Below are 27,223 nucleotides of genomic sequence, written 5' to 3'. Positions count from 1 at the left end.
GGACCTTTCCTTTTCCTTTTTAACTGAAAGGAAAAGGGGGGCAGCAAAAATTACACCCCTTAGTTACACTGCTGAAACTTCTCTTTGCCCTTTCTGCCCTCGGCGATCCAACCTTGGTTGGCGGGATGAGAAATACCCCCATTGGATGCCCAGGGTCAGAGCCCCACAACTGTCTGGGGGTGGGGTAGGGGGGAGGAAAGGCTAGTGTTGAGGGACAGCGATGCCAAAGAAGCACTCCTGCGGCCTTGTTTTAGTGCCTTGCTGGATGGTTGGTGTTCAGATAGGGATACTGTTGCATTTTACTACTTCTTTCAACTCTAGCCAGTTTAGTGTAGTGGTTAAATGTGCGGACTCTTATCTGGGAGAACCGCGTTTGATTCCCCACTCCTCCACTTGCACCTGCTGGAATGGCCTTGGGTTAACCATAGCTCTCGCTGAAGTTGTCCTTGAAAGGGCAGCTGCTGTGAGAGCCCTCTCAGCCCCATCCACCTCACAGGGTTCTGTTGTGGGGGGAAAGATAGAGGAAATTGTAAGCCGCTTTGAGTCTCTGATTCAGGGAGAAGGGAGGGGTATAAATCTGCAGCCGTCTTCTTCTAAATTCCCTGTGTTCATTCTGTTTCTTTCTCTCATGGAGGGGCTGCGGCTCAGTGGTAGGGAGGAGGGACGGTGGCTCAGTGGTAGAGCATCTGCTTGGGAAGCAGAAGGTCCCAGGTTCAATCCCTGGCATCTCCAAAAAAGGGTCCAGGCAAATAGGTATGAAAAACCTCAGCTTGAGACCCTGGAGAGCCGCTGCCAGTCTGAGAAGACAATACTGACTTTGATGGGCCAAAGGTCTGATTCAATAAAAGGCAGCTTCATATGTTCAACTGCTTGGCATGCAAAGGTCCCAGGTTCAATCCCCAGCAGCATCTCCAGTTAAAAGGACCGGGCAATGTCCAAGACCTCTGCTTGAGACCCTGGAGAGCTGCTTCCTGTTTGAGTAGGCAATACTGACCCCGATGGAGCAAAGGCCTGATTCAGTATAAGGCAGGTTCATGTGCGTTCATGTATGAAGCTCTGCTTTAGGGGAAAGGCTGTGGCTCAGTGGTAGAGCATCTGCTTGGCATGCCAAAAGGGCCCCAGTTCAATCCCCGGCATCCCCAGATAAAAGGATCCGGCAGAAGTTGATGGGAAAGACCTCAGCCCAAAGCTTGGGAGAGCGGCTGCCAGTCTGAGAAGATAATACTCACCTTGGCGGACTGAGGGTCTGATTCAGTGTAAGGCAGCTTCATGCGTGTGCGTGAGTCGGTGTGAATTCTCCTGTCTTTCTTTGCCCACCATTTTCTGTTTCTTCACCCCAATTTCCCCGTCAATTCACGCCGTTTTAAATGCTCTAATGTATAAACGATGCGTTAACACTTACAAAAGCAACAAAGAAATTGGTGCCACCAACGATGAAAACAGGCCAAAGGAAACAAATTTGCAACAACGAGACACGGAAACCAAACAGAAACGAAGAAGGGGGATATATCCCTCCGTTCCTTATTTTAAAACTCATGAGGTCACATCACTTTTGAGAAGGATGGTGGCTCAGTGGTAGAGCATCTGCTTGGTAAGCAGAAGGTCCCAGGTTCAATCCCCGGCATCTCCAACTAAAAAGGGCCGAGGCAAGTAGGCATGAAAAACCTCAGCTTGAGACCCTGGAGAGCTGCTGCCGGTCTGAGTCGACAATACTGACTTTGATGGACCGAGGGTCTGATTCAGTGTAAGGCAGCTTCATATGTTCATATGCTTCATATGTTCCGAGTGGCGGCTGCCTCTTAGATAGGGTGGGTCTCCGCTGTTCAGAAGCAGGAGGGAATGTAGCCACAGATTCGTGGCTTTTGCACAATCATTTGCAACTGGACTATTTGGGCTACAAAGGACAATCCAGTGGCCAGCAATGGCTGTCATGCAATGATAATGCAATATCCAAAGCTGTGCAGGCATAGCCCGACTTCTTGGAGAACAATGGGACAGTACAAACACCATCCACCCCTCCCGGAGGAGCAAGAGGGAACTGAAATCGGTTCGCTTCTTAGCGCTACAGTCAATATTTACTTATCGATGTTGTCTCGCTAAGCTTATGCACAAAGGGGTTTTTTGTTTTTGTAGCAGGGAGCAGGAAGGCAGGTGTGAATCGCTTCCCTAAAGGTCGTTCTTTTTTTTTTAATTTGCTGCTTTCCCCACAGGCTGGTTTCCTCCATCCAAGCCACGATGGCAACCCTCTCTGGCCTCGTCGTCATCTCCAGCTGCAAGGATGTGGTGCGTGACAGGTGAGGAAAACAAGAGGAGCCGTATAAAAGCCGAGGCAGGGGTGCGGGAAGGACTTTCACCCGGAGAGTGGCAGGAGGAGGCCAGCTGCGGCCCTCTGCGCTCTTCCTGAAGAACAAGCCCTGCTGCAGAATCCCAGGAGACGGGATTCCCAGGGCCGCAGGTGTAAGCTCGGGGCTGCTGGTTGCCTACTGCCGACTGCAAGGATGATGAAGTTGGAATAAGGCTCCGAGACAAGGGGGGGAAAAAATCCGCGAAAACTAGCTAATACAAATAATAATTACGTCTCAATTACAATTTGTATGAAAGCTCAATCATTTATAAAGGTAAAAAGGTAAAGGTAGTCCCCTGTGCAAGCACCAGTCGTTTTTGACTCTGGGGTGACGTTGCTTTCACGTTTCCACGGCGGACTTTTTACGGGGTGGTTTGCCATTGCCTTCCCCGATCATCTACACTCCCCCCCCCCCCCGGCAAGCTGGGTATCATTTGACCGACCTCGGAAGGATGGAAGGCTGAGTCAACCTGGAGCCGGCTACCTGAACCAGCTTCCGGTGGGTTCGAACTCAGGTCGTGAGCAGAGGGCTCCGACTGCAGTACTGCAGCTTTACCACTCTGCGCCACGAGGCTCTTCAATAATTTATAACAACTGGTCTAAAAGACCACGAGAATTTCCTTATACATCTTCGCAGTGTGCACAAGCGTTTACAGGTAAGTTCAACAAGGTGCCGGTGTAATACTTAAGATAAAGTCCTCAACATTTCCAAGTTGTGTGTAGACATCCTGAAGAGACCCTCAACGTGGCTAGCCGGTGGTATTCTTTACGTTTCAGTGAGACCACATCTTCATCAAGGAGGGATATCGGACCATCTACCCAGAATTTCAGTACAGGTTTTTTATAGAGTATTCAGCGCAACATCTCAGAAGTGGAGATGTGGTCTCATTGAAACGTGAAGAATTACACCAGCGCCTTGTCCTTGTTGAACTTACCTGTAAATGCTTGTGCACACTGTGAAGATATATAAGGAAATTCTTGTGGTCTTTTAGACCTGTTATAAATGAAGAGTCCCTTGACGCAGAGTGGTAAAGCTGCAGTACTGCAATCGGAGCCCTCTGCTCACGACCTGAGTTTGATCCAAGCGGAAGCTGGTTCAGGTAGCTGGCTCCAGGTTGTCTCAGCCTTCCATTCTTCCGAGGTCGGTAAAATGAGTCCCCAGCTTGCTGGGGGGAAAGTGTAGATGACTGGGGAAGGCAATGGCAAACCACCCCGTAAAAAGTCTGCCGTGAAAACTTTGTGAAAGCAACGTCACCCCAGAGTCGAAATCGACTGGTGTTTGCACAGGGGACTACTTTTACCTTTTAAATAAATGATTGAACTTTCATATGAATTGTGATTGAGATTTAATTATTATTTGTATTAGTTATTTTTCACAGATTTTTTTCCCCTTGTTTCACTATCTGTTTTCCGCGATTCTCTTCTGATTTTGGAATAAGGTTCCAGCAGTAAAGCAATCATGGAGTTACAGGAATGGGAGAACAGGCGTGTGGATTGGGACTGCGGCACTTGTGTGTCTGTGTGTGTGTGAGCAGGCTTCATTTCAGGCAAGAGCTCCAGAACCTCTCAATTTTATTGTGATCTTTCTTTCTCTCCCCACCACCAAAAAAACCCAACTTGCTTCTGGGCTCCATTGTTCAAACCTCCTGTGAGAATTCTGCTGAACTCTTAAGATTTGGCAAACTTTCTAATATTTCCCCCCCACTAAAAATGCGAAAATAACCAAAACCTATAAAGCAGACAGATGGAAATCTTCCTCATGCCACTGGGGCCACATAGGAGAAAGTAATTTGAAAAGCATGATGGGAGTTAGGTTTTATGACGACCATTCTAATTCAAGAAGCATTTTGAGGTAGATGCTGAGCCGATATAATTTTGTACACCGTCCGGTGATGTCAGGGGTGTGTGGCATCTGCAAACGAGTTGTGCTAATGAGCCCCGGCACCTCTTTTTTCTACTAAACGACTCCTTTGTGTGAGTAATTCCTCCCCCCAACCATTTTTCAAAGGGGACATTTCCGATTGGGAAAAATAACCTAAGGAGGAATGAGTCTCCTCCCCCTTCCCTTGTGCTGCAGTCCCAGGGGGCAGATTGCGCCCTCTTCTCTCAGGTCTGAATTCACCGAAGGCTCACATCACATCTGGATGGCGTTTCCTGTATCCAGATGTGGAGCGTGCAAAGACTAGGCCATCGCTGGAGCTTCAGCTGCAGCAAGCAGGAGACCTGCAGTCGACTGCCCAACCAAAGGCCCTGGCCTGAGTCTTGAGCTGCAGGATTTCAGGGCCACGGCTCTGTCCACAGGAACTTTGAACCCAGAGGAGGCAGGCTGAGAATCCCATAATGGCATCCTGTCTTATCCTAAGTTTGGTGTAGTGCTTAAGTGCGTGGACTCTTATCTGGGAGAACTGCCGGGCTTGATTCCCCACTCTTCCACTTGCAGCTGCTGGAATGGCCTTGGGTCAGCCATAGCTATCGCAGGAGTTGTCCTTGAAAGGGCAGCTTCTGTCAGAGCTCTCTCAGCCCCACCTACCTCACAGGGTGTCTGTTGTGGGAGGAGAAGATATTGTAAGCCGCTCTGAGTCTCTGGTTCAGAGAGAAGGGCAGGGTATAAATCTGCGGTCTTCTTCCCCTCCATTGTGGGAGGGGAAGTGCCTTTGGGAGTGTCAGTAGATACTCCCATTCAGAATGCTCTGCTCGTATTTATACTAGGGCCTGTCCAGCCCCCTGACCTGGATAGCCCAAGGCTAGCCGGATCTTGGAGTACTGTGTACAATTCTGGTCACCGCACCTCAAAAAAGATATTATAGCTCTGGAAAAAGTGCAGAAAAGGGCAACTAGAATGATTAAAGTGTTGGAACACTTTCCCTATGAAGAAAGGTTAAAATGCTTGGGGCTCTTCAGCTTGGAGAAACGTCGACTGCGGGGTGACATGAGAGAGGTTTACAAGATTATGCATGGGATGGAGAAAGTAGAGAAAGAAGTACTTTTCTTCCTTTCTCACAATACAAGAACTCGTGGACATTCAATGAAATTGCTGAGCAGACAGGTTAAAATGGATAAAAGGAAGTACTTCTTCACCCAAAGGGTGATTAACATGTGGAATTCACTGCCACAGGAAGTGGTGGCAGCTACAAGCATAGACAGCTTCAAGAGGGGATTGGATAAGCATATGGAGCAGAGGTCCATCAGGGGCTATTAGCCACAGGATATTGTTGGCATTCTCTGTCTGGGGCAGTGATGCTCTGTATTCTTGGTGCTTGGGGGGTCAACAGTGGGAGGGCTTCTAGTGTTCTGGCCCCACTGGTGGACTTCCTGATGGTGCCTGGTTTTTTGGCCACTGTGTGACACAGAGTGTTGGACTGGATGGGCCATTGGCCTGATCCAACATGGTTTCTTTTATGTCAGTTCTTGGAAGCTAAGTAGAGTCCACCCTGGCTAGTATTTGGATAGGAGACCATCCAGGAATGCCAAAGCAGAGGCAGGTCATGGCAAGCCACCTCTGAACATCTCTTGTCCTGAAAACCCCTACAGAATCGCCAAGTCAGCTGTGATTTGTTGGCCCTTGACCTTACCGCTGTCCAATCCCGTTGCTTCACTGGGCCTGCTGGCCTTCTGCACCTGGAGGCAGGTTGTGAGGCTCAGTAACTTGCTGGGTTACTGAGCAATAACTTGCTGAGGCAGGCAGCGGCTTGATCCTGTGACGTTCCTGGTCCAGGATTCTCAACGTGTCTGTCCCTCATGCGGCCAGATACCATCAAGGAAGTGTGCTGCTCGCGGCTGCAGCTCACGGCTCGTGAAAACTAACTCTGTGGTTCTTGCCAACTCCAAAAGCGTCTCTTGTTTATCGGCTGCTCCTCCCCCATATAGACAGGCCCGTTTCCTTTTGCCCAGAGTGACGGGCTGCCAGTGCTCTTCAAGTTATGTGTAGCCCAGAGTGGAGACTCCTGGCAGACTTCTGCTGCTGTTCAAACATTCCAGCCACGCCCCCACTGCTGTTTTGCTAGTCTGGCAAGAACGTCAGAATCGGCTTTTTTTTTGTAGCAGGAACTCCTTTGCATATGAGGCCACACACCCCTGATGTAGCCAATCCTCCTGGAGCTTGCAGCTGGCCCCGTACGAAGAGCCCTGTAAGCTCTTGGAGGATTGGCTACATTGGGGCGGCGTGGCCTCATATGCAAAGGAGTTCCTGCTACAAAAAAAAGCCGATTCTGACGTTCTTGCCAGACTCCTGCTCCTGCTAGAATTCCACCCCGGACCCCACTAATTAAATATGCCTCCCCCAAAGTCCCAGGCATAAATAGAAACGCATTCTCTCCTCCGCTGCCCAAACATCCATACCATACCATAAAGGTCAAGCACCAGTCGTTTCCGATTTTGGGTTGACGTTGCTTTCGCAACATTTTCACGGCAGACTTTTTCTGGGGTGGTTTGCCATTGCCTTCCCCAGTCATCTACACTTTCCCCCCAGCAAGCTGGGTTCTCCTTTTACCGACCTCAGAAGGATGGAAGGCTGAGTCAACCTCGAGCCGGCTACCTGAAAACCCAGCTTCCGCCGGGATCAAACTCAGGTTGTGAGCAGAGAGCTCTGACTGCAGTACTGCAGCTTTACCACTCTGCGCCACGATAACCTTTTCCCCTCCATTTCTCCCACCCAGCCCCCCTTTACTTCCTTAGTTGTCCTTCCCCCTTCTCTAAGATTAGCTAGAACCAGTTTGGTGTAGTGGTTAAGAGCGGTGGACGCTAATCTGGAGAACTGGGTTTGATTCCCCACTCCTCCACATGAAGCCAGCTGGGTGACCTTGGGCCAGTCACAGTTCCCTCAGCCCCACCTACCGCACAGCGTGCCTGTTGAAGGGAGAGGAAGGGAAGGAGGTTCTAAGCTGCTTTGACACTCCAAGTAAAGGGCAGGGTATAAACTAAACCCCTCCTCCTCTCCTCAGCTGCCTTCCAACAATCCCTGTTTAGCTTTCCACACCTAGCTGGTAAAATATGTGAAAAGAAAGGAAAGGTCCCCTGTGCAAGCCCTGGTCGTTTCCAACTCTGGGGTGACGTTGCTTTCACAACGTTTTCACAGCAGACTTTCTATGGGATGGTTTGCCATTGCCTTCCCCAGTCATCTATACTTTCCCCGCAGCAAGCTGGGGACTCATTTTACTGACCTCAGAAGGATGGAAGGCTGAGACAACCTCGAGCCGGCTACCTGAACCCAGCTTCCGCCGGGGATCAAACTCAGGTCGTGAGCCGAGCTTAGGACTGCAGTACTGCATCTTTAACACTCTGCGCCACGGGTGAAACCTCAAATAAGCAGGTGCGGGTTGGGTGGCTAGTCCTTTCCTCACTCTTTCCCTCTTTCTAAACATTTTTATTTCCTGATGCAAAATATGGAAGAACCTTTACATTGGCACACTGCAGCACTGTTCTGACAGCAGAAAAGGCAGGATGGTCCTTAAAATAGCAGTTGCTAATGGTTTATGTAAATGTGACCCAAATCAGGTAGAGTTAGTATTTCAGGGAATGTTATGTTGCCCTCTGTACAACAAACTGAAAGAGAAATATATCATCCCTTGGATAAGGAAGTCAGATGAAACATCTGAGACCCAAAGGATAAGTTTTCTTTTAAATCAGGGGTGTCAAACATGAGGCCCAGGGGCTGAATCAGACCCCTGGAGGGCTCCTATCAGGCCCCCAAGCAACTAGCTGTCATCTGCTTCCTTCTCCCTCTCTCTTGCTTCCTTTTGCATCACAGCTTGCTTTGTCAGGCTTGCTCAATCGCACAGGAGCTACAGAGCAAAACCTCTATATCCTCCATTAGCTGAGGTTCCTCCCTTGGGGAGGAACGGGTGGAGAGAGAGAGCTTGCTTTGCCAGGCTCTCTCCATCGCACAGCAGAGCTACTGAGCCAAGCCTCTCTTCTACTGGCTGAGGCTCCTCCCCCTGGGGAAGGAAGGAAAGAGCCAGAGCTTCCTTTGCCCAGCTCCCTGAGAAAGATACAAAGAAAGCACCTTTAAGACCAACAAGTGCTAATGTTTTAAGCATGTTTTATTTTAAGTTTTTTTTTAAAAAAACCATTTAATTGTATTTGTCTCTGTCCTTGATAAAGTTTATGTCTCTGCTACCTGGCATTATATTTTATGACACGCATGGCCCAGCTGGACTAAGGTCTCATTTATGTCCAATCCGGCCCTCATAACAAACGAACAAAGCAGTAGACAAGTGCACCTTTAAGACCAACTAAGTTTTATTCAGAATGTAAGCTTTCGTTTGCTCTTAAGCAGACTTCATCAGTTTTTGTCTGATGACACCAGTTTAAGAGCATACGAAAGCTTACATTCTGGATAAAACTTAGCTGGTCTTAAAGGTGCACTTGTCTACCGCTTTGTTCTATTGCTTCAGACCAACACGGCTGCCTCCTGGGATCCCTCTCGTAACAAATGAGTTCGACACCCCTGTTTTAGATGGTCCATTGCAAGAGTTAACCACCTTCAAGAGGGGAGTGGGTAGCCATGTGGAGCAGAGATCCATCCGTGGCTGATGAGATCTACCCAGGGCTCCCCGAGGCATAAGCGATGTACCAACACGTTGGGGTCGTAGTCGGTTAAACGTCCTCGGAGTTGAGCAAGCTTCACCACTGACGTGGGGAGAGTGGGCTGCCGTTTCTCAATAGCCCTCCCTGCCTGTGTTACAAAAAAGACTCAGAGAAACGCTGTGTTTTAAACTCCCCGTCCAGAAATCCTGCTATATGATTCCGCCTCCTCCCCCCACCTTCCTAAAACCCACTATATTCGACACAGCAATCTGAAGGAAGGTTTATGAGACAAACCAAGGTTAGGAGCGCTGTGGGGTTTCTGTTTGATCCACAACTCCCCCAAACCCTAACTCGAGAATTCATTTTCCAGAGCAAAGAGGCCTTTTGGTAAACTCAGAAATCAAAGGCATTCTCTCTCCACTAGGCCAGGGGTGGCCAAACTGTGGCTCGGGAGCCACATGTGGCTCTTTCACATGTTGTGTGGCTCTCAAAGCCCCCGCTGCCCTGTTGGCCGGCTTGGAGAAGGCATTTGTCTCTTTAAATCTCTTCTCCAAGTCAAGCCAGCCAGCAGCTTGGGGAATGGATTTGAAGTTGCTTTCTTTCCACCTCCCTCCCCCATCTTCTTTCCTTCCTTCCTTCCTTCCTCCTTCTCTCTCTTCCTCTCCCAGTTTGGTGTAGTGGTTAAGTGTGCGGACTCTTTTCTGGGAGAACCGGGTTTGATTCCCCACTCCTCCACTTGCACCTGCTGGAATGGCTTTGGGTCAGCCATAGCCCTGGCAGAGGTTGTCCTTGAAAGGGCAGCTGCTGTGAGAGCCCTCTCCAGCCCCACCCACCTCACAGGGTGTCTGTTGTGGGGGAGGAAGGTAAAGGAGATTGTGAGCCGCTCTGAGACTCTTTGGAGTGGAGGGCGGGATATAAATCCAATATCTTCATCTACCTCACAGGGTGTCTGTTGTGGGGGAGGAAGGGAAAGGAGATTTGAGCCGCTCTGAGACTCTTTGGAGTGGAGGGCGGGATATAAATCCAATATCTTCATCTACCTCACAGGGTGTCTGTTGTGGGGGAGGAAGGTAAAGGAGATTGTGAGCCGCTCTGAGACTCTTTGGAGTGGAGGGCGGGATATAAATCCAATATCTTCATCTACCTCACAGGGTGTCTGTTGTGGGGGAGGAAGGTAAAGGAGATTGTGAGCCGCTCTGAGACTCTTCGGAGTGGAGGGCGGGATATAAATCCAATATCTTCTTCATCTTCTTCTTCTCTCTTCCTTCATCTGACATTCATGTCTTGCAGCTGCCAAGCATCTGACATTTATGTCTTGTGGCTCTCAAACATCTGGTGTTTATTCTATAGGGCAGGGGTGGCCAAGGGTAGCTTTCCAGATGTTTTTTTGCCTACAACTCCCATCAGCCCCAGCCAGCATGGCCAATGGCTGGGGCTGAGGGGAGTTGTAGGCAAAGAAACCTGGAGAGCTGCCGTTGGCCACCCCTGCTATATGGCTCTTACGTTAAGCATGTTTGGCCACCTCTGCACTAGGCCATTAACTACATACAACCAGCCCAAACCAGATCCAGGGTTTCTGGGTTCAGAAAGAGAAATATTCAGGGCATCTTTTCCGGAGGTTAGTGTTTTTCAGAAGCTCTAGTGACAAAAAGATTGAGAGCATGCGCAGAGCGCCTTTAATTCTCATTCTCTGATGGTGTGACCCTCTGTATGTTTAACAGAACTAAGCCTTTTGTTCAATAGCCAGTTTGGTGTAGTGGTTAAGTGTGCGGACTCTTATCTGGGAGAACCGGGTTTGATTCCCCACTCCTCCACTCGCACTTGCTGGAATGGCCTTGGGTCAGCCATAGCTTTCACGGGCTGTTTAAGTTTTAAACAAGGGGTGTCAAACATGCGACACAGGGGCCAAATCAGGCCCCTGGATGGCTCCCATCAGGGGCTCCTATCAGCAACTGGCTGTCATCTCCTTCCTTCTCCCTCTCTCTTGCTCCCTTCTGCATCACAACTTGCTTTACCAGGCTTGCTCGATCACACAGGAACTATAGATCTTCCCTTAGGGAGGAAAAGGGGGGAGGCTGAGTTTGCTTTGCCAGGCTCTCTCAATCACACAGCAGAGCTACTAAGACAAGCCTCTCTTCCTTCTACTGGCTGAGGCTCCTCTCCCTCCTGGTCCCCTGGGGAAGGAAGGAAAGAGCCAGAGCTTCCTTTGCCAGTTCCCTGGATCCTATGGGAAAAGTACAAAAAAGGCATCTTTAAGACTGCTTACGTTTTAAGCATGTTTTATTTTAAGTTTTTAAAATAATCTTTAATTGTGTTTGTCTGTGTAAAGTTTACATCTCTGCTACCTAATCTTAAATAAGAACGCACCCAACCCAGCCCGACATGGCCCAGCCCGACAAGGTCTCATTTATATCAGATCTGGCCCTCATAGCAAATGAGTTTGACACCCCTGCTTTAAACAAATATGTCTTTACGCAACTTGTATGCATGTTTCAATGAATATTAACATTTCCATCTCTGTTTTCGCTGTTGGGCTGTAATCAAACTGAGTAGGATGGGTTTATCGGCTTAGGGATCAAACAAAGAAGTATTGACAGGTTCTATTTTTTTAGTCTATCCTTGATTTTATAGTAAATTTAGAGATTTATCGTTTTAAATGGCATTTTCTTTTATAATTGTATTGCCTCCTACTTCCTATTAATCTGGATTCTTATGAACAAATGCCTTATAAAGGTTTCCGTTTCCAGTTTCCATATCAACTTGGATTGGCAGCAGGGGCTGGAATTCCGGCAGGAGCTCTTTTGCATATTAGGCCACACCTCCCCGATGGAGCCAATCCTCCAAGAGCTTACAAGGCTCTTTTTTTGTAAGCTCTTGGAGGATTGGCTACATCGGGGAGGTGTGACCTAATACGCAAAGGAACTCCTGCTGGAATGCCACCTCGATTGGCAGAAATCAGGTAGGGGGGAGGAAAAGTCATCCTGTTTTTGCACCACTCTCCTTTACGCTCCCTTCCGTCCCGCAGGCACTGGTTGGCCCAGGAGTACGTCTGGATCGTGGTCTCTTACATGACCTACGACGTCTACATCATGTACCTCTGCTACTGGCACAAGAGCGAGGAGAAGGGGGAGGCTCAGAGGAAGCACTCCCTGGCCAGCATCAGGGGCTTCCTGCAGCGGGAACGGCTGATGGTCACTCACCACATCTTCATCCTGGTCATCCTCACCCCCGTGGCTGTGGTGAGCGCCCTCAAGGAGGGATACGGTGGGGCGGCTGAGCTGGAAGCGGGGTGGGCGGAGGGAGAGAGTTAGTTGGCTGCGTGCGCTTTTCTCAGTTTGGGTGTCGTGGTTAAGAGCGGCAGGCTCTAATCTGGGAGAACCGGGTTTGGTTCCCCACTCCTCCACATGCAGCTGCTGGGTGACTTTGGGTCAGTCACCGTTCTCGAAGGAGCTGCTCTCTCAAGCGCAGTTCTCCAAAGAGCTCTCTCAGCCCCACCTACCTCACAGGCAGTGTTCCTTCTAAGTTGAGTTAGTGTGAGCTGGCTCACAGGTTTTTAGCCTCCAGCTCACGCATTTTTGTCTTAGCTCAGGAAAAACGGCCCCGGAGCAAACTGATTTATGCAGTAGCTCATAACTTTAATATCAGTGGCCAGGGCTTTTTTTTTGTAGCAGGAACTCCTTCGCATATTCGGCCACACCCCTACGACGTAGCCAATCCTCCAAGAGCTTACAGGGCTGTTAGTACAAGCCCTACTGTAAGCTCCAGGAGGATTGGTGACATCAGGGGTGTGTGGTCTAATATGCAAAGGAGTTCCTGCTACGAAAAAAAGCCCTGCCAGTGGCTCATGAAGTAGAATTTTTGCTCACAAGACTCCACAGCTTGGAGGGAGCATTGCTTGCAGGGTGTCTGTTGTGGGGAAAGGAAGGGAAAGGAGACTGTAAGTCACTCTGCGACTTTGAGTGAAAGAAGAAGATATTGGATTTATATCCCGCCCTCCACTCCGAAGAGTCTCAGAGCGGCTCACAATCTCCTTTACCTTCCTCCCCCCCAACAGACACCCTGTGAGGTGGGTGGGGCTGAGAGGGCTCTCACAGCAGCTGCCCTTTCAAGGACAGAGTCTCAGAGCGGCTCACAATCTCCTTTCCCTTCCTCCCCCACAACAGACACCCTGTGAAGTGGGTGGGTCTGAGAGGGCTCTCACAGCAGCTGCCCTTTCAAGGACAACTCCTGTGAGAGCTATGACTGACCCAAGGCCATGCTAGCAGGTGCAAGTGGAGGAGTGGGGAATCAAACCCGGTTCTCCCAGATAAGTGTCCGCACACTTAACCACTACACCAAAATGGCTCTCCAGTTTGAAAGGCGGGGTATACATCTAACTCTTCTTCTTCAGCAGAACTTGCATGTCTGTTGTCCTGGGGGAATCCATCCCCTACTTTCTTGCTTCCCCATGCTGACAAATGTACGCTTTTGGGGAAAGAGGTAACTGCATTAGCGTGCCCGCTTAAAGCGGTCGGAACAGTCATCCCCATCTTTTCTTCTGAGCACCCTGAGAGACAGAGAAGCCCCGTGAAATCTGAATTGGCTTCAGCCCTGGTACCAAACCCGTAGACTGTTTTTTTTCTCCCCCCTTTAAGGGGCCGTGGCTCAGTGGGAAAGCCCTATCTTCTGCACCCGTTAAGGACAGCAGGCGTGGATGAAGGGTTTTTCTATGCTGGTGCCTCTGGAGAGCTGCCCACCACTCTGGGCAAAATTAAGCAGCGCTGTAAGGACGAATAACGTGTATTTCAACGTGAGCGTTTGCGGATTGCAGCTCACTTCATTGAGAAGTGGGTTGCGGACCGCAAAACCTCCTGTCGAAATGCAGGCTTATCCGTCTTTACGGTGCTGCTGCAGCCCATTAGGACAGACCACGCTAACCTTTGGTGGACCAATCCACGTGCTGACTCCACAAAAGGCCATTGCCTGCACTCACAAAAATGGGAAGGAAATTAAAGCAGCAAAGTCAAGCGCATACCTTGTTGCAATACTCTCAAAAAGAGGAACAGTTTAGCGAACCGCTGGGAGGTGAAGAAAATAGGCTGGGGGGGTGGGGAGAGAAAAGAATACTTCAAGGGCAAAATGTTCCAATGTCTGGGGGGGGGGGGGGGGGTTGATATCACTGGGGAAAGGAGTAGAGGCAACCTGTGAAGAAGCTTTTTTAAAAAACAGAGGGCAGCCATAGTGGCTTTCAAAATGAGTCTGCTTCAAGAAGGGCGGGCTTGTATACTCTGCTTTTCTCTGCATATTAGGCCACGCTCCCGATGTCACCATGGTTTCCCACAGGGCTTTTTTTTTAGAAAAAGCCCAGTAGACTAATTTGCATATTAGGCCACACCCCCATGTCACCATTGTTTCCCACAGGGCTTTTTGCAGGAAAAACCCAGCATGGACTCATTTGCATATTGGGCCACACCCCCTGAGGGCACCATTGTTTCAGGCTTTTTGGTAGGAAAAAAAACCAGCAGGAACTCATTGGCATATTAGGCCACACACCCTGCTGTCAAACCAGCTAGAACTGTGTTCTTGTGCATTCTGGCTCAAAAAAAGCCCTGACCTTCAGAGATCTCAAAGCAGCTTCCAATGGCCTTCCCTTCCTCTCCCCATAACAGACACCTTTTAAGGTACGTGGGGCTGAGAGAGTTCTGAGGGAATTGTGACCGGCCGAGGGGAACACAGCAAGTTTCCTGTGGAGGAGGACTGGGAATCAAATGCTGTTCTTTAGATTAGAGCAGGGGTCCTCAAACTTTTTAAATAGGGGGCCAGTTCACTGTCCCTCAGACTGTTGGAGGGCCAGACTGCCATTACTGTACAAGGACGCGGGCCGTCAGTTCTCCATCTTCTGCATCTCTCTCCCTTCCCCACACCACACACCCCGGCCTGGGAACTCACCTCACCTCGGTATCACCTCACACTCTGTCTCCGCCGCCTCAGCCCAGTGCCGGAAGTGTGCGTTGCTAACGCAAGTTTAGGTCGAACGTCACTTCCGATCTGATTTTGCCATAACCCGGCGGGCCGCATAAACATCCTCAGCGGGCCGCATCTGGCCCGTGGGCCGTAGTTTGAGGACCCCTGGATTAGAGTCTGCCGCTCTTAACCACTGCACTGTGCTGGCTAGAAGCCACGGCTGCCTCGTTCTCCACCCTAAAACCCCACCTGTGCCCTTTCTTTGCAGCGTCTCCGAGGCGAACAGGGTGACTTCTTTGTCGGCTGCATCTACACGGCGGAACTCAGCACCCCCTTTGTATCCCTGGGCAAGATCCTGATGCAGGTAAACTGGGCTTTCTTTAGGGAAATAGTCAAGAGTCCAAGAGCACCTTTAAGACCGATACATTCTAGCGTGGCATCGACTTTCACGAAACACAGCTGTCTTCGTCCGATGAGGTTTTAGGAAGCTTGCTTGCCGCATCTCAAGACGGCTCGCCGTCAATAAAACCGAGGTGTGAATAAAAAAAGAAATCATGCCAATAAAACCTTATCGATAAAACTATCCGAGTCAATAATATAAAGTGCGTGAAGAAGAACTGCCAATAAAAGCAAGCCAAGGTAGGAGAGTACATAAAATTGTGCTGTCTAAAATGATGCCAATAAAAGAGTCTTTGGGTTAACAGCAGGCAGTGGTGGTGAAAAATTCCATTATGGACAGATCTTTCATGAATTTGTCCCCTTCCTTTTTTAAAATGCCGTCTAAGCCACTGGCCATCACTGCACCCTGTGGCCGTGAGTCCCACATGTTAGCAAAATAGTGTGTGGAATAGTATTTTTTGGGGGGGGGCATCCTAAATCTGTTGCCATCAGCTTCATTGGATGACCCCCAAGTGCTAGCATTTGGGCAGAGGGAGAGAAAGTTTTCTCCGCTCCCCACGTACTTCTACAAATCGCTACCTGTGTCATCTTTTATTCCCCTAAGCTGGTCTTCGTCAGGAAGATGCTGCAAACAGTGGATCATTTTTGTTGCCCAGTGTGTACGTGAAACACTTCTGCGATTTTGCCTCCTGATTGGAAAGAGGCAGTGACTCACACAGAGACACACGCAGGCCCTCTTGCAACATCTTTGGTTTCGCAATGGCAGGTGTCTCAGCTTCTTGACACAAAGGCAAGCCATAATTAAATACCCTCAACAGGTATTTACTAGGCGGAGGCTAGGCCAGAGCAATAGTCTGTCATTATCAAAACTTAAAATTGTCTTATTTATTGAAATGTACATCCTGTTTTCAGTCAATCAGAGCAGGTTATCACACAGTCAAGCAGCAGCATCCAACCTCGCCAGGATGAGATAAAATCACAACACGGATCTGAAATCAGTTTAATGTCATGTTAACGCGTCAAGCTGCCTTTTTGCTAGGTCTGACCGCAGGTCCCTCGTGCTCCATCGTGCTTTCTCTGCCTGGCAGTGGTCCTCCCCAGGGGTGGAATTCTTGCAGGAGCTCCTTTGCATATTAAGCCACCCACCCCCGATATAGCCAGTCCCCCAAGAGCTTACAGTAGGCCCTGGAAGAAGAGCCTTGTGGATTGTCTATTTCAGGGGTGTGTGGCTTAATATGCAAAGGAGTTCCTGCTACAAAAAAAGCCCTGCCCTTACTCAGAAGCTAAGATTCTCTAACCCTTTCCTCGCTGGCCCCTTCTTTAATGGACACCATTTTATTCTTGGTGCTCCAGACAGCCATAAATAAAATGGCTAGACCTGCCCAAACGCCCACTGTTTTCACCCGCTGGCCTAACATGCAAAGGAGTTCCTGCTACTAAAAAAGCCCTGGTTATTTCTGTATATCTTTATTGCCTCATTTATAATCTGATGCATGCCAATAAAGGCTTGTGAAACTGCCCCCCCCCCCAAAAAAAATTTGTAGAGAGGTTCCAGAAGCAAGTTGGGGTTTTTGGGGGGTGGGGGTAAGACAGAAAGAGCGCAATAAAATTTAGAGGTTCTGGAGCTCTGCTCCTGTGAACCGCTCAAAATGAGGCCTGATTAAAACCATCAGCAAAATGTGCCGCGGTGGAGGCTGGCGGGGAGAGGAAGAACCACAAACCTCTGCAGCTACCAGCCAAAAAACCAAGCCCAAAGGCCGAACCCAAGAGATTAGCTGAAGGGCTGGACTGCGAGGGCTACTCAGCATCAACACAGACGACTCTACCGCAGGGAATGGTGGAGATGCCACAACCCCATACAAACCCCATGCAGGTGTAAACGGCCTCAAACTCCAAGGGCAGGCAGGGAAGCATCATGTTTTCATAAATAAATACGGGAGCCAAGGAACTGCTTTGCCGGACGTTACCTCAGCTTGCTTCAGCCTCAGCTCTATGGAATGGATGCTTCCCAGAGCCAGCTTGGTGTAGTGGTTAAGTGTGCAGACTCTTATCTGGGAGAACAGGGCTTGATTCCCCACTCCACTTGCAGCTGCTGGGATGGCCTTGGGCCAGCCATAGCTCTCGAAGAGTTGTCCTTGAAAAGGCAGCTGCTGTAAGAGCTCTCTCAGCCTCACCCACCTCACAGGGTGTCTGTTGTGGGGGGAGGAAGATAAAGGAGATTGTGACTGCTCTGAGATGCTGAGTATGGGGCGGGATATAAACCCAATATCATCATCATCTTCTTTGAGCTGCTGCCCGCTTCTTGACCGACTCAGGGTCCCAGGGGCTGGTGCCTCCCAGTTCCAGGGAGATTTTATTCTCTCACACCACTTGTGCCCTCTAAGCCTCACTATTCCCTCGCCTTCTCAACCTGGGCAAAGCAGCTGGGGCCTTGTATTCCCCCCATCTCCGTGCCCCTCCCAGTTCTTGCCTCCCCTCGCTTGCTCCTGAGGAGACCCTTCTCCCCAACGAGGCCTCTACACCAGAGTAGGCCTTTACCCCACAGGGAGCAACACTGGCTGCCAGTCCTTGTAAGGAATAGAAGCCAGTCTGAATAGGATGGTGGGGCTGTAATTGGCTTCAGGACACTCCCTTGAATGAGGGGAACGGCTGTACATATGAAGAACATATGAAGCTGCCTTCTACTGAATCAGACCCTGGGTCCATCAAAGTCAGCATTGTCTACTCAGACTAGCAGTGGCTCTCCAGGGTCTGAGATTTTTCACCCCTACTTGCCTGGACCCTTTTTAGTTGGAGATGCTGGGGATTGAACCTGGGACCTTCTGCTTACCAAGCAGATGTGCTACCACTGAGCCACCATCCCTCCCCAAAACAGATGAACATACGAAGCTGTCTTCTACTGAATCAGACCCTGAATCCATCAAATCAGTATTGTCTACTCAGACTGGCAGCGGCTCTCCAAGGTCTCAAGCTGAGGTTTTTCATGCCTACTTGCTTGGATCCTTTGTAATTGGAGATGCCGGGGATTGAACCTGGGACCTTTTGCTTACCAAGCAGATGCTCTACCCCTGAGCTGCTGTCCCTCCTTTAAGCTTCAAGGGGCTCTTTTCTTTAACCTGGCAGCTCTGAGTCTGGAACGACATCCTTCTAAGGGGAAACTGCTGATCAAAACATCACCGGCTCCCAGCTCTTTGTATCGGACTTGTCTCAAGGCTCCAAGTTTGTGTCATGAGATTTATCTGTCCATTTGTCTGCTTACTTGTTGACATTAGAGAAGTGTTTTAGTCTTCTGTGGGTTTTAAAAGACCGGGATGTTTTCTGCGTGGCATACATTTTCTGAAGTGTAAATGGTTTTAATTCGATTAAAGGTGGAACTTTTCTTTTACGCTAGTCAGAATTTCGGGCCAAGAGGCGGCATTAAGACCTGAGGTCATTAAGCCCTCCCCTTAGTTAACCCTGAAGACTCCTCTGCCTTTTAGCTGGACCACTGTCTCCTAGGACTGCGCCCCCAGGATTAGGCTGCCCCAGAGTGCAAAAGACCTCTAGGTCAAGGTTCTCCAGGGGGCAACAGGGCCTCAGATGAACCAGGGGACATCATGCAGAGATACATCATTCAGACTCTTTTGTGGATGAGTACTTTGGGCCTTTCACTGTTTGCCTTCTTTCTCTGCCAGACGCGTACACCCAGTTCCCCAAGCATACAAAGGGAGGATTTTGTTTCTTTCCGTCATTTTTCTCTTGCCTCTCCAGAAAAACTGCTGCAGACAGCTCCCAGAAAATTTAAAACAACATTCACACCCTAAAAAGCACCAACCGTTTTAAAAATAACCAAACAGCAGCAATAAATGGTAGGAACAGCCCAAGGAGAGTGAGAAAAATAATTCAGCAGCGACCTCTCCCTCACCCAATTAGCGCATCACCTATGTCAGCATAAACTTGGTAACAAAATAAAAAGAAAGAAAAGCAAAAAGGACGTAGACATAAAACATCCAGGGTGGTAAATCAGCTAGTAAACAGTTGTGGGAGACATACAAACAAAAGCCTGGGCAAATAAGATCAGTTTGGTGTAGTGGTTAAGCCAGTTTGGTGTAGTGGTTAAGTGTGCAGACTCTCGTCTGGGAGAACTGGGTTTGATTCCCCACTCCTCCATTGCAGCTGCTGGAATGGCCTTGGGTCAGCCATGGCTCTTGTAGGAGTTGTCCTTGAAAGGGCAGCTTCTGGAAGAGCTCTCTCAGCTCCACCTATCTCACAGGGTGTCTGTTGTGGGGGGGCGGGGAAGGTAAAGGAGATTGTTTCCACTCTGAGATTCAGAATATAGAAAGGTAAAGGTAGTTCCCTGTGTAAGCACCAGTTGTTTTCGACTCGGGTGACATCACATCACGACGTTTTCACAGCAGACTTTTTACGGGGAGGTTTGCTATTGCCTTCCCCAGTCATCTACACTTTCCCCTCAGCAAGCTGGGTACTCATTTGACCGATCTCAGAAAGATAGAAGCCTAACCTTGAGCCAGCTACTTGAACCCAGCTTCCGCCAGGATTGAACTCAGGTTGTGAGCAGAGAGTTCAGACTGCAGTACTGCAGCTTTACCACACTGTGTCACGGGGCTGCTCAGAGTATAGGGCGGGATATAAATCCAACATCATTTTTAGCTGACACTTAAAACCTGCAGAAAAGGTACCAGCTGGATTTCCAAGGGGAGAGCATTCCATTGATGAAGTGCCACCACGGAAAAGGCCCTGGGCCCGTTTGCCTCTTGTGGGTGGGGGAGCTTGGAGCAGGGTTGGAGGCAAGGTTCTGGATGGGTAGGTGGAATGGTCCAAGTACCCCATTCCCGGTGCCTTGGCTCCTTCTCACAACCTCTGCTTTTTGCTCCCGTGTGTTTCCGCAGCTCAATCTGCAAGACTCGCTTCTGCACAAAGTGAACGGCATCCTCATCTTGGCCACCTTCTTCCTCTGCCGGATCCTCCTGTTCCCGTACATGTACTGGGCCTACGCCCAACATTTGGGCACACCCATCTACGAGGTGCCCTTCCGCATCCCCTTCCACTGCAACGTGGCCAACGCTGTGCTCATTGCCCCACAACTCTACTGGTTCTTCCTCATCTGCCGCAAGGCCATGCGCCTCTACAGCAGCGCGCCGACTCCGGACCGAAGCAGATAACGACGGGTTGGGACCCGCAATGCACGCCCCGGCCTTGGAACTGGCCTGCCTTGCAGGATCTGTGCCTTAGAGATGGAGGATCTGAAACCTGTGGGGACCTGCGGCAGAGGCATGAGCTACATTCAGTGCATGCAGAAGACACAGGGCTGGCTGGTGGCCGCCCTCCTGTCCTCTCCTGCATGCAAGACGAATCAGCCTCCTGCCAGGAAAAAAAAACTGGTAGTCAGATATTGAGTGTTTGCAAGCCAGTAGGACTGGGAGGGGGTGCCAGCATCTGGCAGTAGCCCCCCAGCCTCCAGCGGCCCCTGGTAACCTTTTGAGGTTGGGACGGGGCCCGTACCGGAGTCCCAAGTCGTGGGGGGCCGCTCCGTTTCTCCTTGGAGCATCCTGTTCCTTCCCCACCCACGCTTGGCAGCCCAGGTCTTCCCGCTTCCCCTTCTGGCTGCCTCATACCACTCCCAGTTTTGGCCCCCTCTCCTTCCGCCCCAAAGCGAACATCCTACACTACTGACTCTGGGGAAGGCAAGCCGCAAGGTCTGCTCAGCTGCACAGGATCCTTTTCGAAAAGAAATTGAACGCTGTCAGGTTCGGCTCCATCAGGGCTTCCTGTATTCTGTGCTGTGTTAAGAATTCAGGTTTCCGCGTTTCGGCTTTCGGTTTGGAAGCTAATGCAAGTTCACCAGGCCTCAGGGTTTAAGACGACGGGACTGACAGCAGGTGGGTGGGGCTGCAGAGGCTGGGGGAGGGAACCGTGAGCCACGCCTTTTGTCTCTTTCCCCCTCCCCAGCACGAGCGACACAGCTCTTGCAAAGTGAGCCCCTGTGGGCAGACGTGCCTCGCGTCAAAGTGGCAACTCTCGTTTATAAGAGGGTCTTCCGCTATAAAGAACTAGGGAACGTTCATGCCACTTGTTCAACAGCCTCTACCAGCCGGGTTAAACAATGGGGGTGATCAGGGCTTTTTTTTTTTGTAGAAAGAGCCCAGCGGGAATTCATTTACATATTAGGTCACACCCCGACATCACTGTTTCACACAGGGCTTTTTTTTGGTAGATAAAGCCCAGCTGGAACTCATTTTCACATTAGGCCACACCCCTGATGTCACCATTGTTTCACACAGGACTCTTGGGCAGAGAAAGCCCAGCAGGAACTCATTTGCATATTAGGCCACACCCCCTGACGCCAAGCCAGCCGGAACTGTGTTCCGGCTCAAAACCCCCCCCAAAGCCCTGGGGGTGATAGACCAGACTGGGAAGTCCCGTGGCACCTTTAAGACCAACAACGGCTGTTCAAGAGACGAGGTTTCGTGTGCCAAAGTGGTGATGGTGGTGTGTGCTGTCAAGTCACAGCTGACTGCTGGTGACCCTGCAGAGTTTTCAAGGCAAGAGATGTCCGGAGGTGGTTGGCCATTGCCCACCTCTGTGGAGAGGCCCTGGACCTTCTGGAAGGTCTCCCATCCCAGGACTACGCAAGCTTGACCCTGCTTAACTTCTAAGACGGGGCCAGCTGGGGCCGTCCAGGCCAGAGTGAACGGTACTAGGCACAATTTTTGCAGAATTTGGGCAGGAGCACACACCGGCCCTGTCTGTAACGCTCGTGAGTCTTGCAAGCATGAAGAAGATCGCGGGGGGGGGGGGGGGGTGAAAAACACCCGTTGATAACCTTACAGACGTAGATCAAGACGGGTAGCCATGTTAATCTGTCTGTAGCAGCATTAAAGAGTCCAGCTGAACCTTTAAAGACTCCCCAAATTTGTGGCAGGGCATGAGCTTTCGTGAGTTGCCGCTCCCTTCTTCCGGAAGCTTTGGCCCTGTTACAAATTTCGGGAGTCTTTTAAGGTGCTACCGGACTCTTGCTGTAAGCTCTCCGAGGATCGGCTACATCGGGTGCGTGGCCTAACGTGCAAAGGAGTTCGTACTACAGAAAAAAACCTTGAACCATCCTGTGCCTTCCACACAGCAGACGGGGAAACAAACCGTTGCCTCAAAGCCTTTTAACACTGCACTAATTCCAGTTTGCTACTGGGTTCTTCTTCGTGGTGAGCCAGCTGCCGGTTAACACTGCAATATCAGTTCTGGAAAATACCTGTTAATTGTCACGTTTACTTGTATTGTAACGGTATGTATGTATACCGGAAAGGTTTTTAATTTAAGGAAGATTCTACGCCTCGTCTCGTCCTATTTGATCCTCAGAGCAATGATGGCGAAACTGCTAGACCTGCCTAGTGTTCCGGGTTGTTCTATTCAGATTTTGGTCATGGGTTCCAGGTAGGGTTGCCAAGTCCAATTCAAGAAATATCTGGGGACTGGGGGTGGAGCCAGGAGACTTTGGGGGTGGAGCCAGGAGACATTGGGGCAGAGCCAGGAACAAGGGTGTGACAAGCATAACTCCAAGGGAGTTCTGGCCCTCACATTTAAAGGGACGGCACACCTTTTTAAATGCCTTCCTTCCATAGGAAATAATGAAGGATAGGGGCACCTTCTTTTGGGGCTCATAGAATTGGACCCCCTGGTCCAATCGTTTTGAAACTTGGGGGGGTATTTTGGGGAGAGGCTAGGGTGACCATAATGTCTGAAGGCCAGCCAGGGACACCTTGGGGGGGGGGTGGAAGGTAGGGGTGCGCGCGTGCAAAGCGCGCGCACCGTCGGAAACAGGAAGTGACGTCACTTCCGATGACGTCACTTCCGGTGATGTCATGCCACCGCCGGAAACAGGAAGTGACACCACTTCCTGTGACATCATTCCCCCCGCGTCACCTGCCGGAAACGGGAAGTGACATCACTTCCTGTGACATCATTTCCCCCAAATGCCACTGCCGGAAACAGGAAGTGACACCACTTCCTGTGACATCATTCCCCCCGCGTCACCTGCCGGAAACAGGAAGTGACGTCACTTCCGGTGACAGCACTTCCGGTGACGTCATGCCACCGCCGGAAACAGGAAGTGACACCACTTCCTGTGACATCATTTCCCCCGCGTCACCTGCCGGAAACGGGAAGTGACATCACTTCCTGTGACATCACTTCCCCCAAATGACATCATTTCCCCCAAATGCCACTGCCGGAAACAGGAAGTGACTTCACAGCACTTCCTGTGACGTCCCCAAAAATCCCCCAAATATCACCGCCGGAAACAATTTTGTTCTCAAATCCTGTATATACTTCATCAGTATATGGGATAAGGCACTTTCTCAACTGTGCTGCATAATGCAGCCTATTTATTTTGTCCTGTTTGCTCTGTTGGCTCTATCTGCGCCACCTTCATCACTTTCGGGGTGTGGATCCCCCAGTGGGGTGGTCTCGCGACTCCCTCCACCGGCTGTTTCTGATAGCCCTGCGCCCCCTCTTTCATTTGATATGTGTCCCGTGCGGGTGCCACCCTCCCGCCAGGAGATGCAGCAAAATGAGCCCCCTTGAGGCTTATGGCGGCAGGGATCGGGGGAAGCGAGCTAGACAGCTGTTCTTTTGAGGGGTTATAGAGTGTTTCGAGCCCGTCCCTGTGGCATCGGTCCCATCGTTGTGGGACCCAGGGGGCCGGCGCAGCAGCACGCCGAAGCAGCCTGTCACAGGTCGAGATGCAGGACAGGAACCCGGAAGTGACCGACAGGCTGCTTCAGCGTGCCGCTGCGCCGGCCCCCTGGGCCCCACAACGATGGGACCGATGCCACAGGGATGGGCTCGAAACACTCTATGACCCCTCAAAAGAACAGCAGTCTACCTCGCTTCCCCCGAGCCCTGCCACCATAAGCCTCAAGGGGGCTCATTTTGCGGCATCTCCCGGCAGGAGGGTGGCATCCGCACGGGACACATATCAAATGAAAGAGGGGGCGCAGGGCTATCAGAAACAGCCGGCGGAGGGAGTCGCGAGACCACCCCACTGGGGGATCCACACCCCGAAAGTGATGAAGGTGGCGCAGATAGAGCCAACAGAGCAAACAGGACAAAATAAATAGGCTGCATTATGCAGCACAGTTGAGAAAGTGCCTTATCCCATATACTGATGAAGTAAATACAGGATCTGAGAACAAAATTGCACCAGAAGACACAAACACAAAGCTCCCTTACACTGAATCAGTGCTTGGGTCCACCAAAGTCAGTATTGTCTACTCCAGTCACAAACACAAAGCTCCCTTACACCGAATCAGTGCTTGGGTCCACCAAAGTCAGTATTGTCCACTCCAGTCACAAACACAAAGCTCCCTTACACCGAATCAGTGCTTGGGTCCACCAAAGTCAGTATTGTCCACTCCAGTCACAAACACAAAGCTCCCTTACACCGAATCAGTGCTTGGGTCCACCAAAGTCAGTATTGTCCACTCCAGTCACAAACACAAAGCTCCCTTACACCGAATCAGTGCTTGGGTCCACCAAAGTCAGTATTGTCACATAAGAACATAAGAGAAGCCCTGTTGGATCAGGCCAGTGGCCCATCCAGTCCAACACACTGTGTCACATAAGAACATAAGAGAAGCCCTGTTGGATCAGGCCAGTGGCCCATCCAATCCAACACACTGTGTCACATAAGAACATAAGAGAAGCCCTGTTGGATCAGGCCTGTGGCCCATTCAGTCAGGAAGGGAGGAGGGAGGGAGGGAAGGAAGAAAGGAAGGAAGAAAGGAGGGAAGGGAAGGAAGGGAGGGAAGGGAGGAGGGAGGGAGGAGGGAAGGAAGAAAGGGAGGAGGGAGGGAAGGAAGGAGGGAGGGAGGGAAGGAAAGAAGGCCAGCCGCCCCCCCCCCCCCGCTTTTGGCTTACCTGGATCCAGGGCGGTGGCGGCCTCTCCTCCGGGCTGCTGGTGGGGCTGGCGGCGGCTGCGGAGGCCGGCGCTGGTCTCTGGAGGCCTCCAGGGACCAGCACTGGCCTCTCCACGCTGCCTCCGCTGGTCTCTGGAGGCCTCCAGGGACCAGCGCAGGCCTCTCCACGAAGCCTCCGCTGGCCTCTGGAGGCCTCCAGGGACCAGCGGAGGCCTCTCCACGAAGCCTCCGCTGGCCTCTGGAGGTCTCCAGGGACCAGCGGAGGCCTCTCCACGCGGCCTCCGCTGGCCTCTGGAGGCCTCCAGGGACCAGCGGAGGCCTCTCCACGAAGCCTCCGCTGGCCTCTGGAGGCCTCCAGGGACCAGCGGAGGCCTCTCCACGAAGCCTCCGCTGGCCTCTGGAGGCCTCCAGGGACCAGCGGAGGCCTCTCCACGAACCGCTGGCCTCTGGAGGCCTCCAGGGACCAGCGGAGGCCTCTCCACGAACCGCTGGCCTCTGGAGGCCTCCAGGGACCAGCGGAGGCCTCTCCACGCTGCCGGCGCTGGCCTCTGGAGGCCTCCAGGGACCAGCGGAGGCCTCTCCGCGGCCGGCGCTGGCCTCTGGAGGCCTCCAGGGACCAGCGGAGGCCTCTCCACGAACCGCTGTCCTCTGGAGGCCTCCAGGGACCAGCGGAGGCCTCTCCACGCTGCCGGCGCTGGCCTCTGGAGGCCTCCAGGGACCAGCGGAGGCCTCTCCGCGGCCGGCGCTGGCCTCTGGAGGCCTCCAGGGACCAGCGCCGGCCTCTCCACGCTGCCGGCGCTGACCTCTGGAGGCCTCCAGGGACCAGCGCCGGCCTCTCCACGCTTCCGGCGCTGGCCTCTGGAGGCCTCCAGGGACCAGCGCCGGCCTCTCCACGCTGCCAGCGCTGGCCTCTGGAGGCCTCCAGGGACCAGCGCCGGCCTCTCCGGACCCCGCGCGCGGGCGGGGAAGGCGGGGAGTGAGGCAGCCAGCGTCCCTGCGCGTGCGCACACCGCTCTGCCCACGCGCAGGGACGCTGGCTGCCTCACTCCCCGCCTTCCCCGCGCGCGGCCCGCCGGCTCCCCGCTGGCTATACCGGGACCTTGTAATGGTCCCGGTATAGGCAGCCCTGGAGCCGGGATTGGGTGGCCAGAACCGGGAAAGTCCCGGGAGACCGGGACGGTCTGGCCACCCTAGGAGAGGCACTAGATACTATACTCAAAATTTGGTGCCTCTACCTCAAAAAACAGCTCCCCCAGAGCCCCCGAAACCTCCAGATCAATTCCCCATTATACCCTATGAGAATTGATCTCCACATAGGGAGTAATGAAGTGCTCAGCAGACGTTCCCCGCTTCCCCCCCCCTTTTCTGGCGACTCTGAAACGAGGGATTGGCCTCTCTACTCACGAGTTGCTGCCAACTTCTTCCAAGTAACACAGACACCCCATCCCAAGAGGAAGCCTTTCAATCGGAGACTGAAGCCTCCGGAGGTGGAAAGTCACATGATGGCTTTGGGGGCAGGGTTTCCCCCCGCCAGCCAGCTGACTGGGGGTGGGAAGGAGCCTGGGAAAGCAGAAGAACCTCCACTGGGACCTGGGGATTTGCAACCTAGTTCCAGGGCTTTTTTGTTGTTGTTGTAGCAGGAACTACTTTACATATTAGACCACGTGCTCCTGATGTAGCCAGTCCTCCTGGAGCTTACAGTGAGCGCTAGAAGAAGAGCCCTGTGAGCTCTTGGAAGATTGGCCACATCAAGGGGGTGTGGCCTAATATGCAAAGGAGTTTCCACTACAACAAAAAAAAGCCCGGTGGGGGCAGAGAGAGATTTGTGGAAGAGACTGAACAGCAAGGCTCGAAAGTCGTGCTGGACAAAAAGATGCCCGAGGCAAAAGAGTAAGAAAGGAGTTTATTTGAAAAGACATTTGCGGTCGCTTACTTTTAATACCGTGTGATAGGCACGGCACGGTTCGAAGCAGAACCTGTGATTCACACAGCCGATTTGTGATTTGTTACGAATCAGTTTGACAAATGTTGGTGCGCGTAAAGTAAAAACAAAAATGGATTGTTTGGGGGCAGTTGGAGTCGTTATAGCTGGGGAATCCTC

The 27,223-nt window shown here is 51.4% G+C and overlaps 1 protein-coding gene across 1 annotated transcript in view; it reads left to right on the top strand.

Annotated features, from left to right (window-relative positions):
• Positions 1-20,456, top strand: part of TLCD3A (TLC domain containing 3A) — a 29,059-nt gene extending 8,603 nt beyond the window's left edge. Inside the window, exons 2-5 of the mRNA XM_060259058.1 lie at positions 2,211-2,294; positions 11,895-12,108; positions 15,081-15,176; positions 20,101-20,456. Of these exons, the coding sequence (XP_060115041.1) occupies positions 2,211-2,294; positions 11,895-12,108; positions 15,081-15,176; positions 20,101-20,373 (667 nt within the window). The 3' untranslated portion in view covers positions 20,374-20,456. The remainder of the gene's footprint in view (positions 1-2,210; positions 2,295-11,894; positions 12,109-15,080; positions 15,177-20,100) is intronic.
• Positions 20,457-27,223: the final 6,767 nt, after the last annotated feature.

This window comes from Heteronotia binoei, chromosome 18 (assembly GCF_032191835.1).
Source record: "Heteronotia binoei isolate CCM8104 ecotype False Entrance Well chromosome 18, APGP_CSIRO_Hbin_v1, whole genome shotgun sequence".
NCBI classification, from domain to species: Eukaryota; Metazoa; Chordata; class Lepidosauria; order Squamata; family Gekkonidae; genus Heteronotia; species Heteronotia binoei.
Note: the sequence above shows the minus strand (reverse complement) of the source record. Positions and strands in the feature narration are given on the sequence as shown.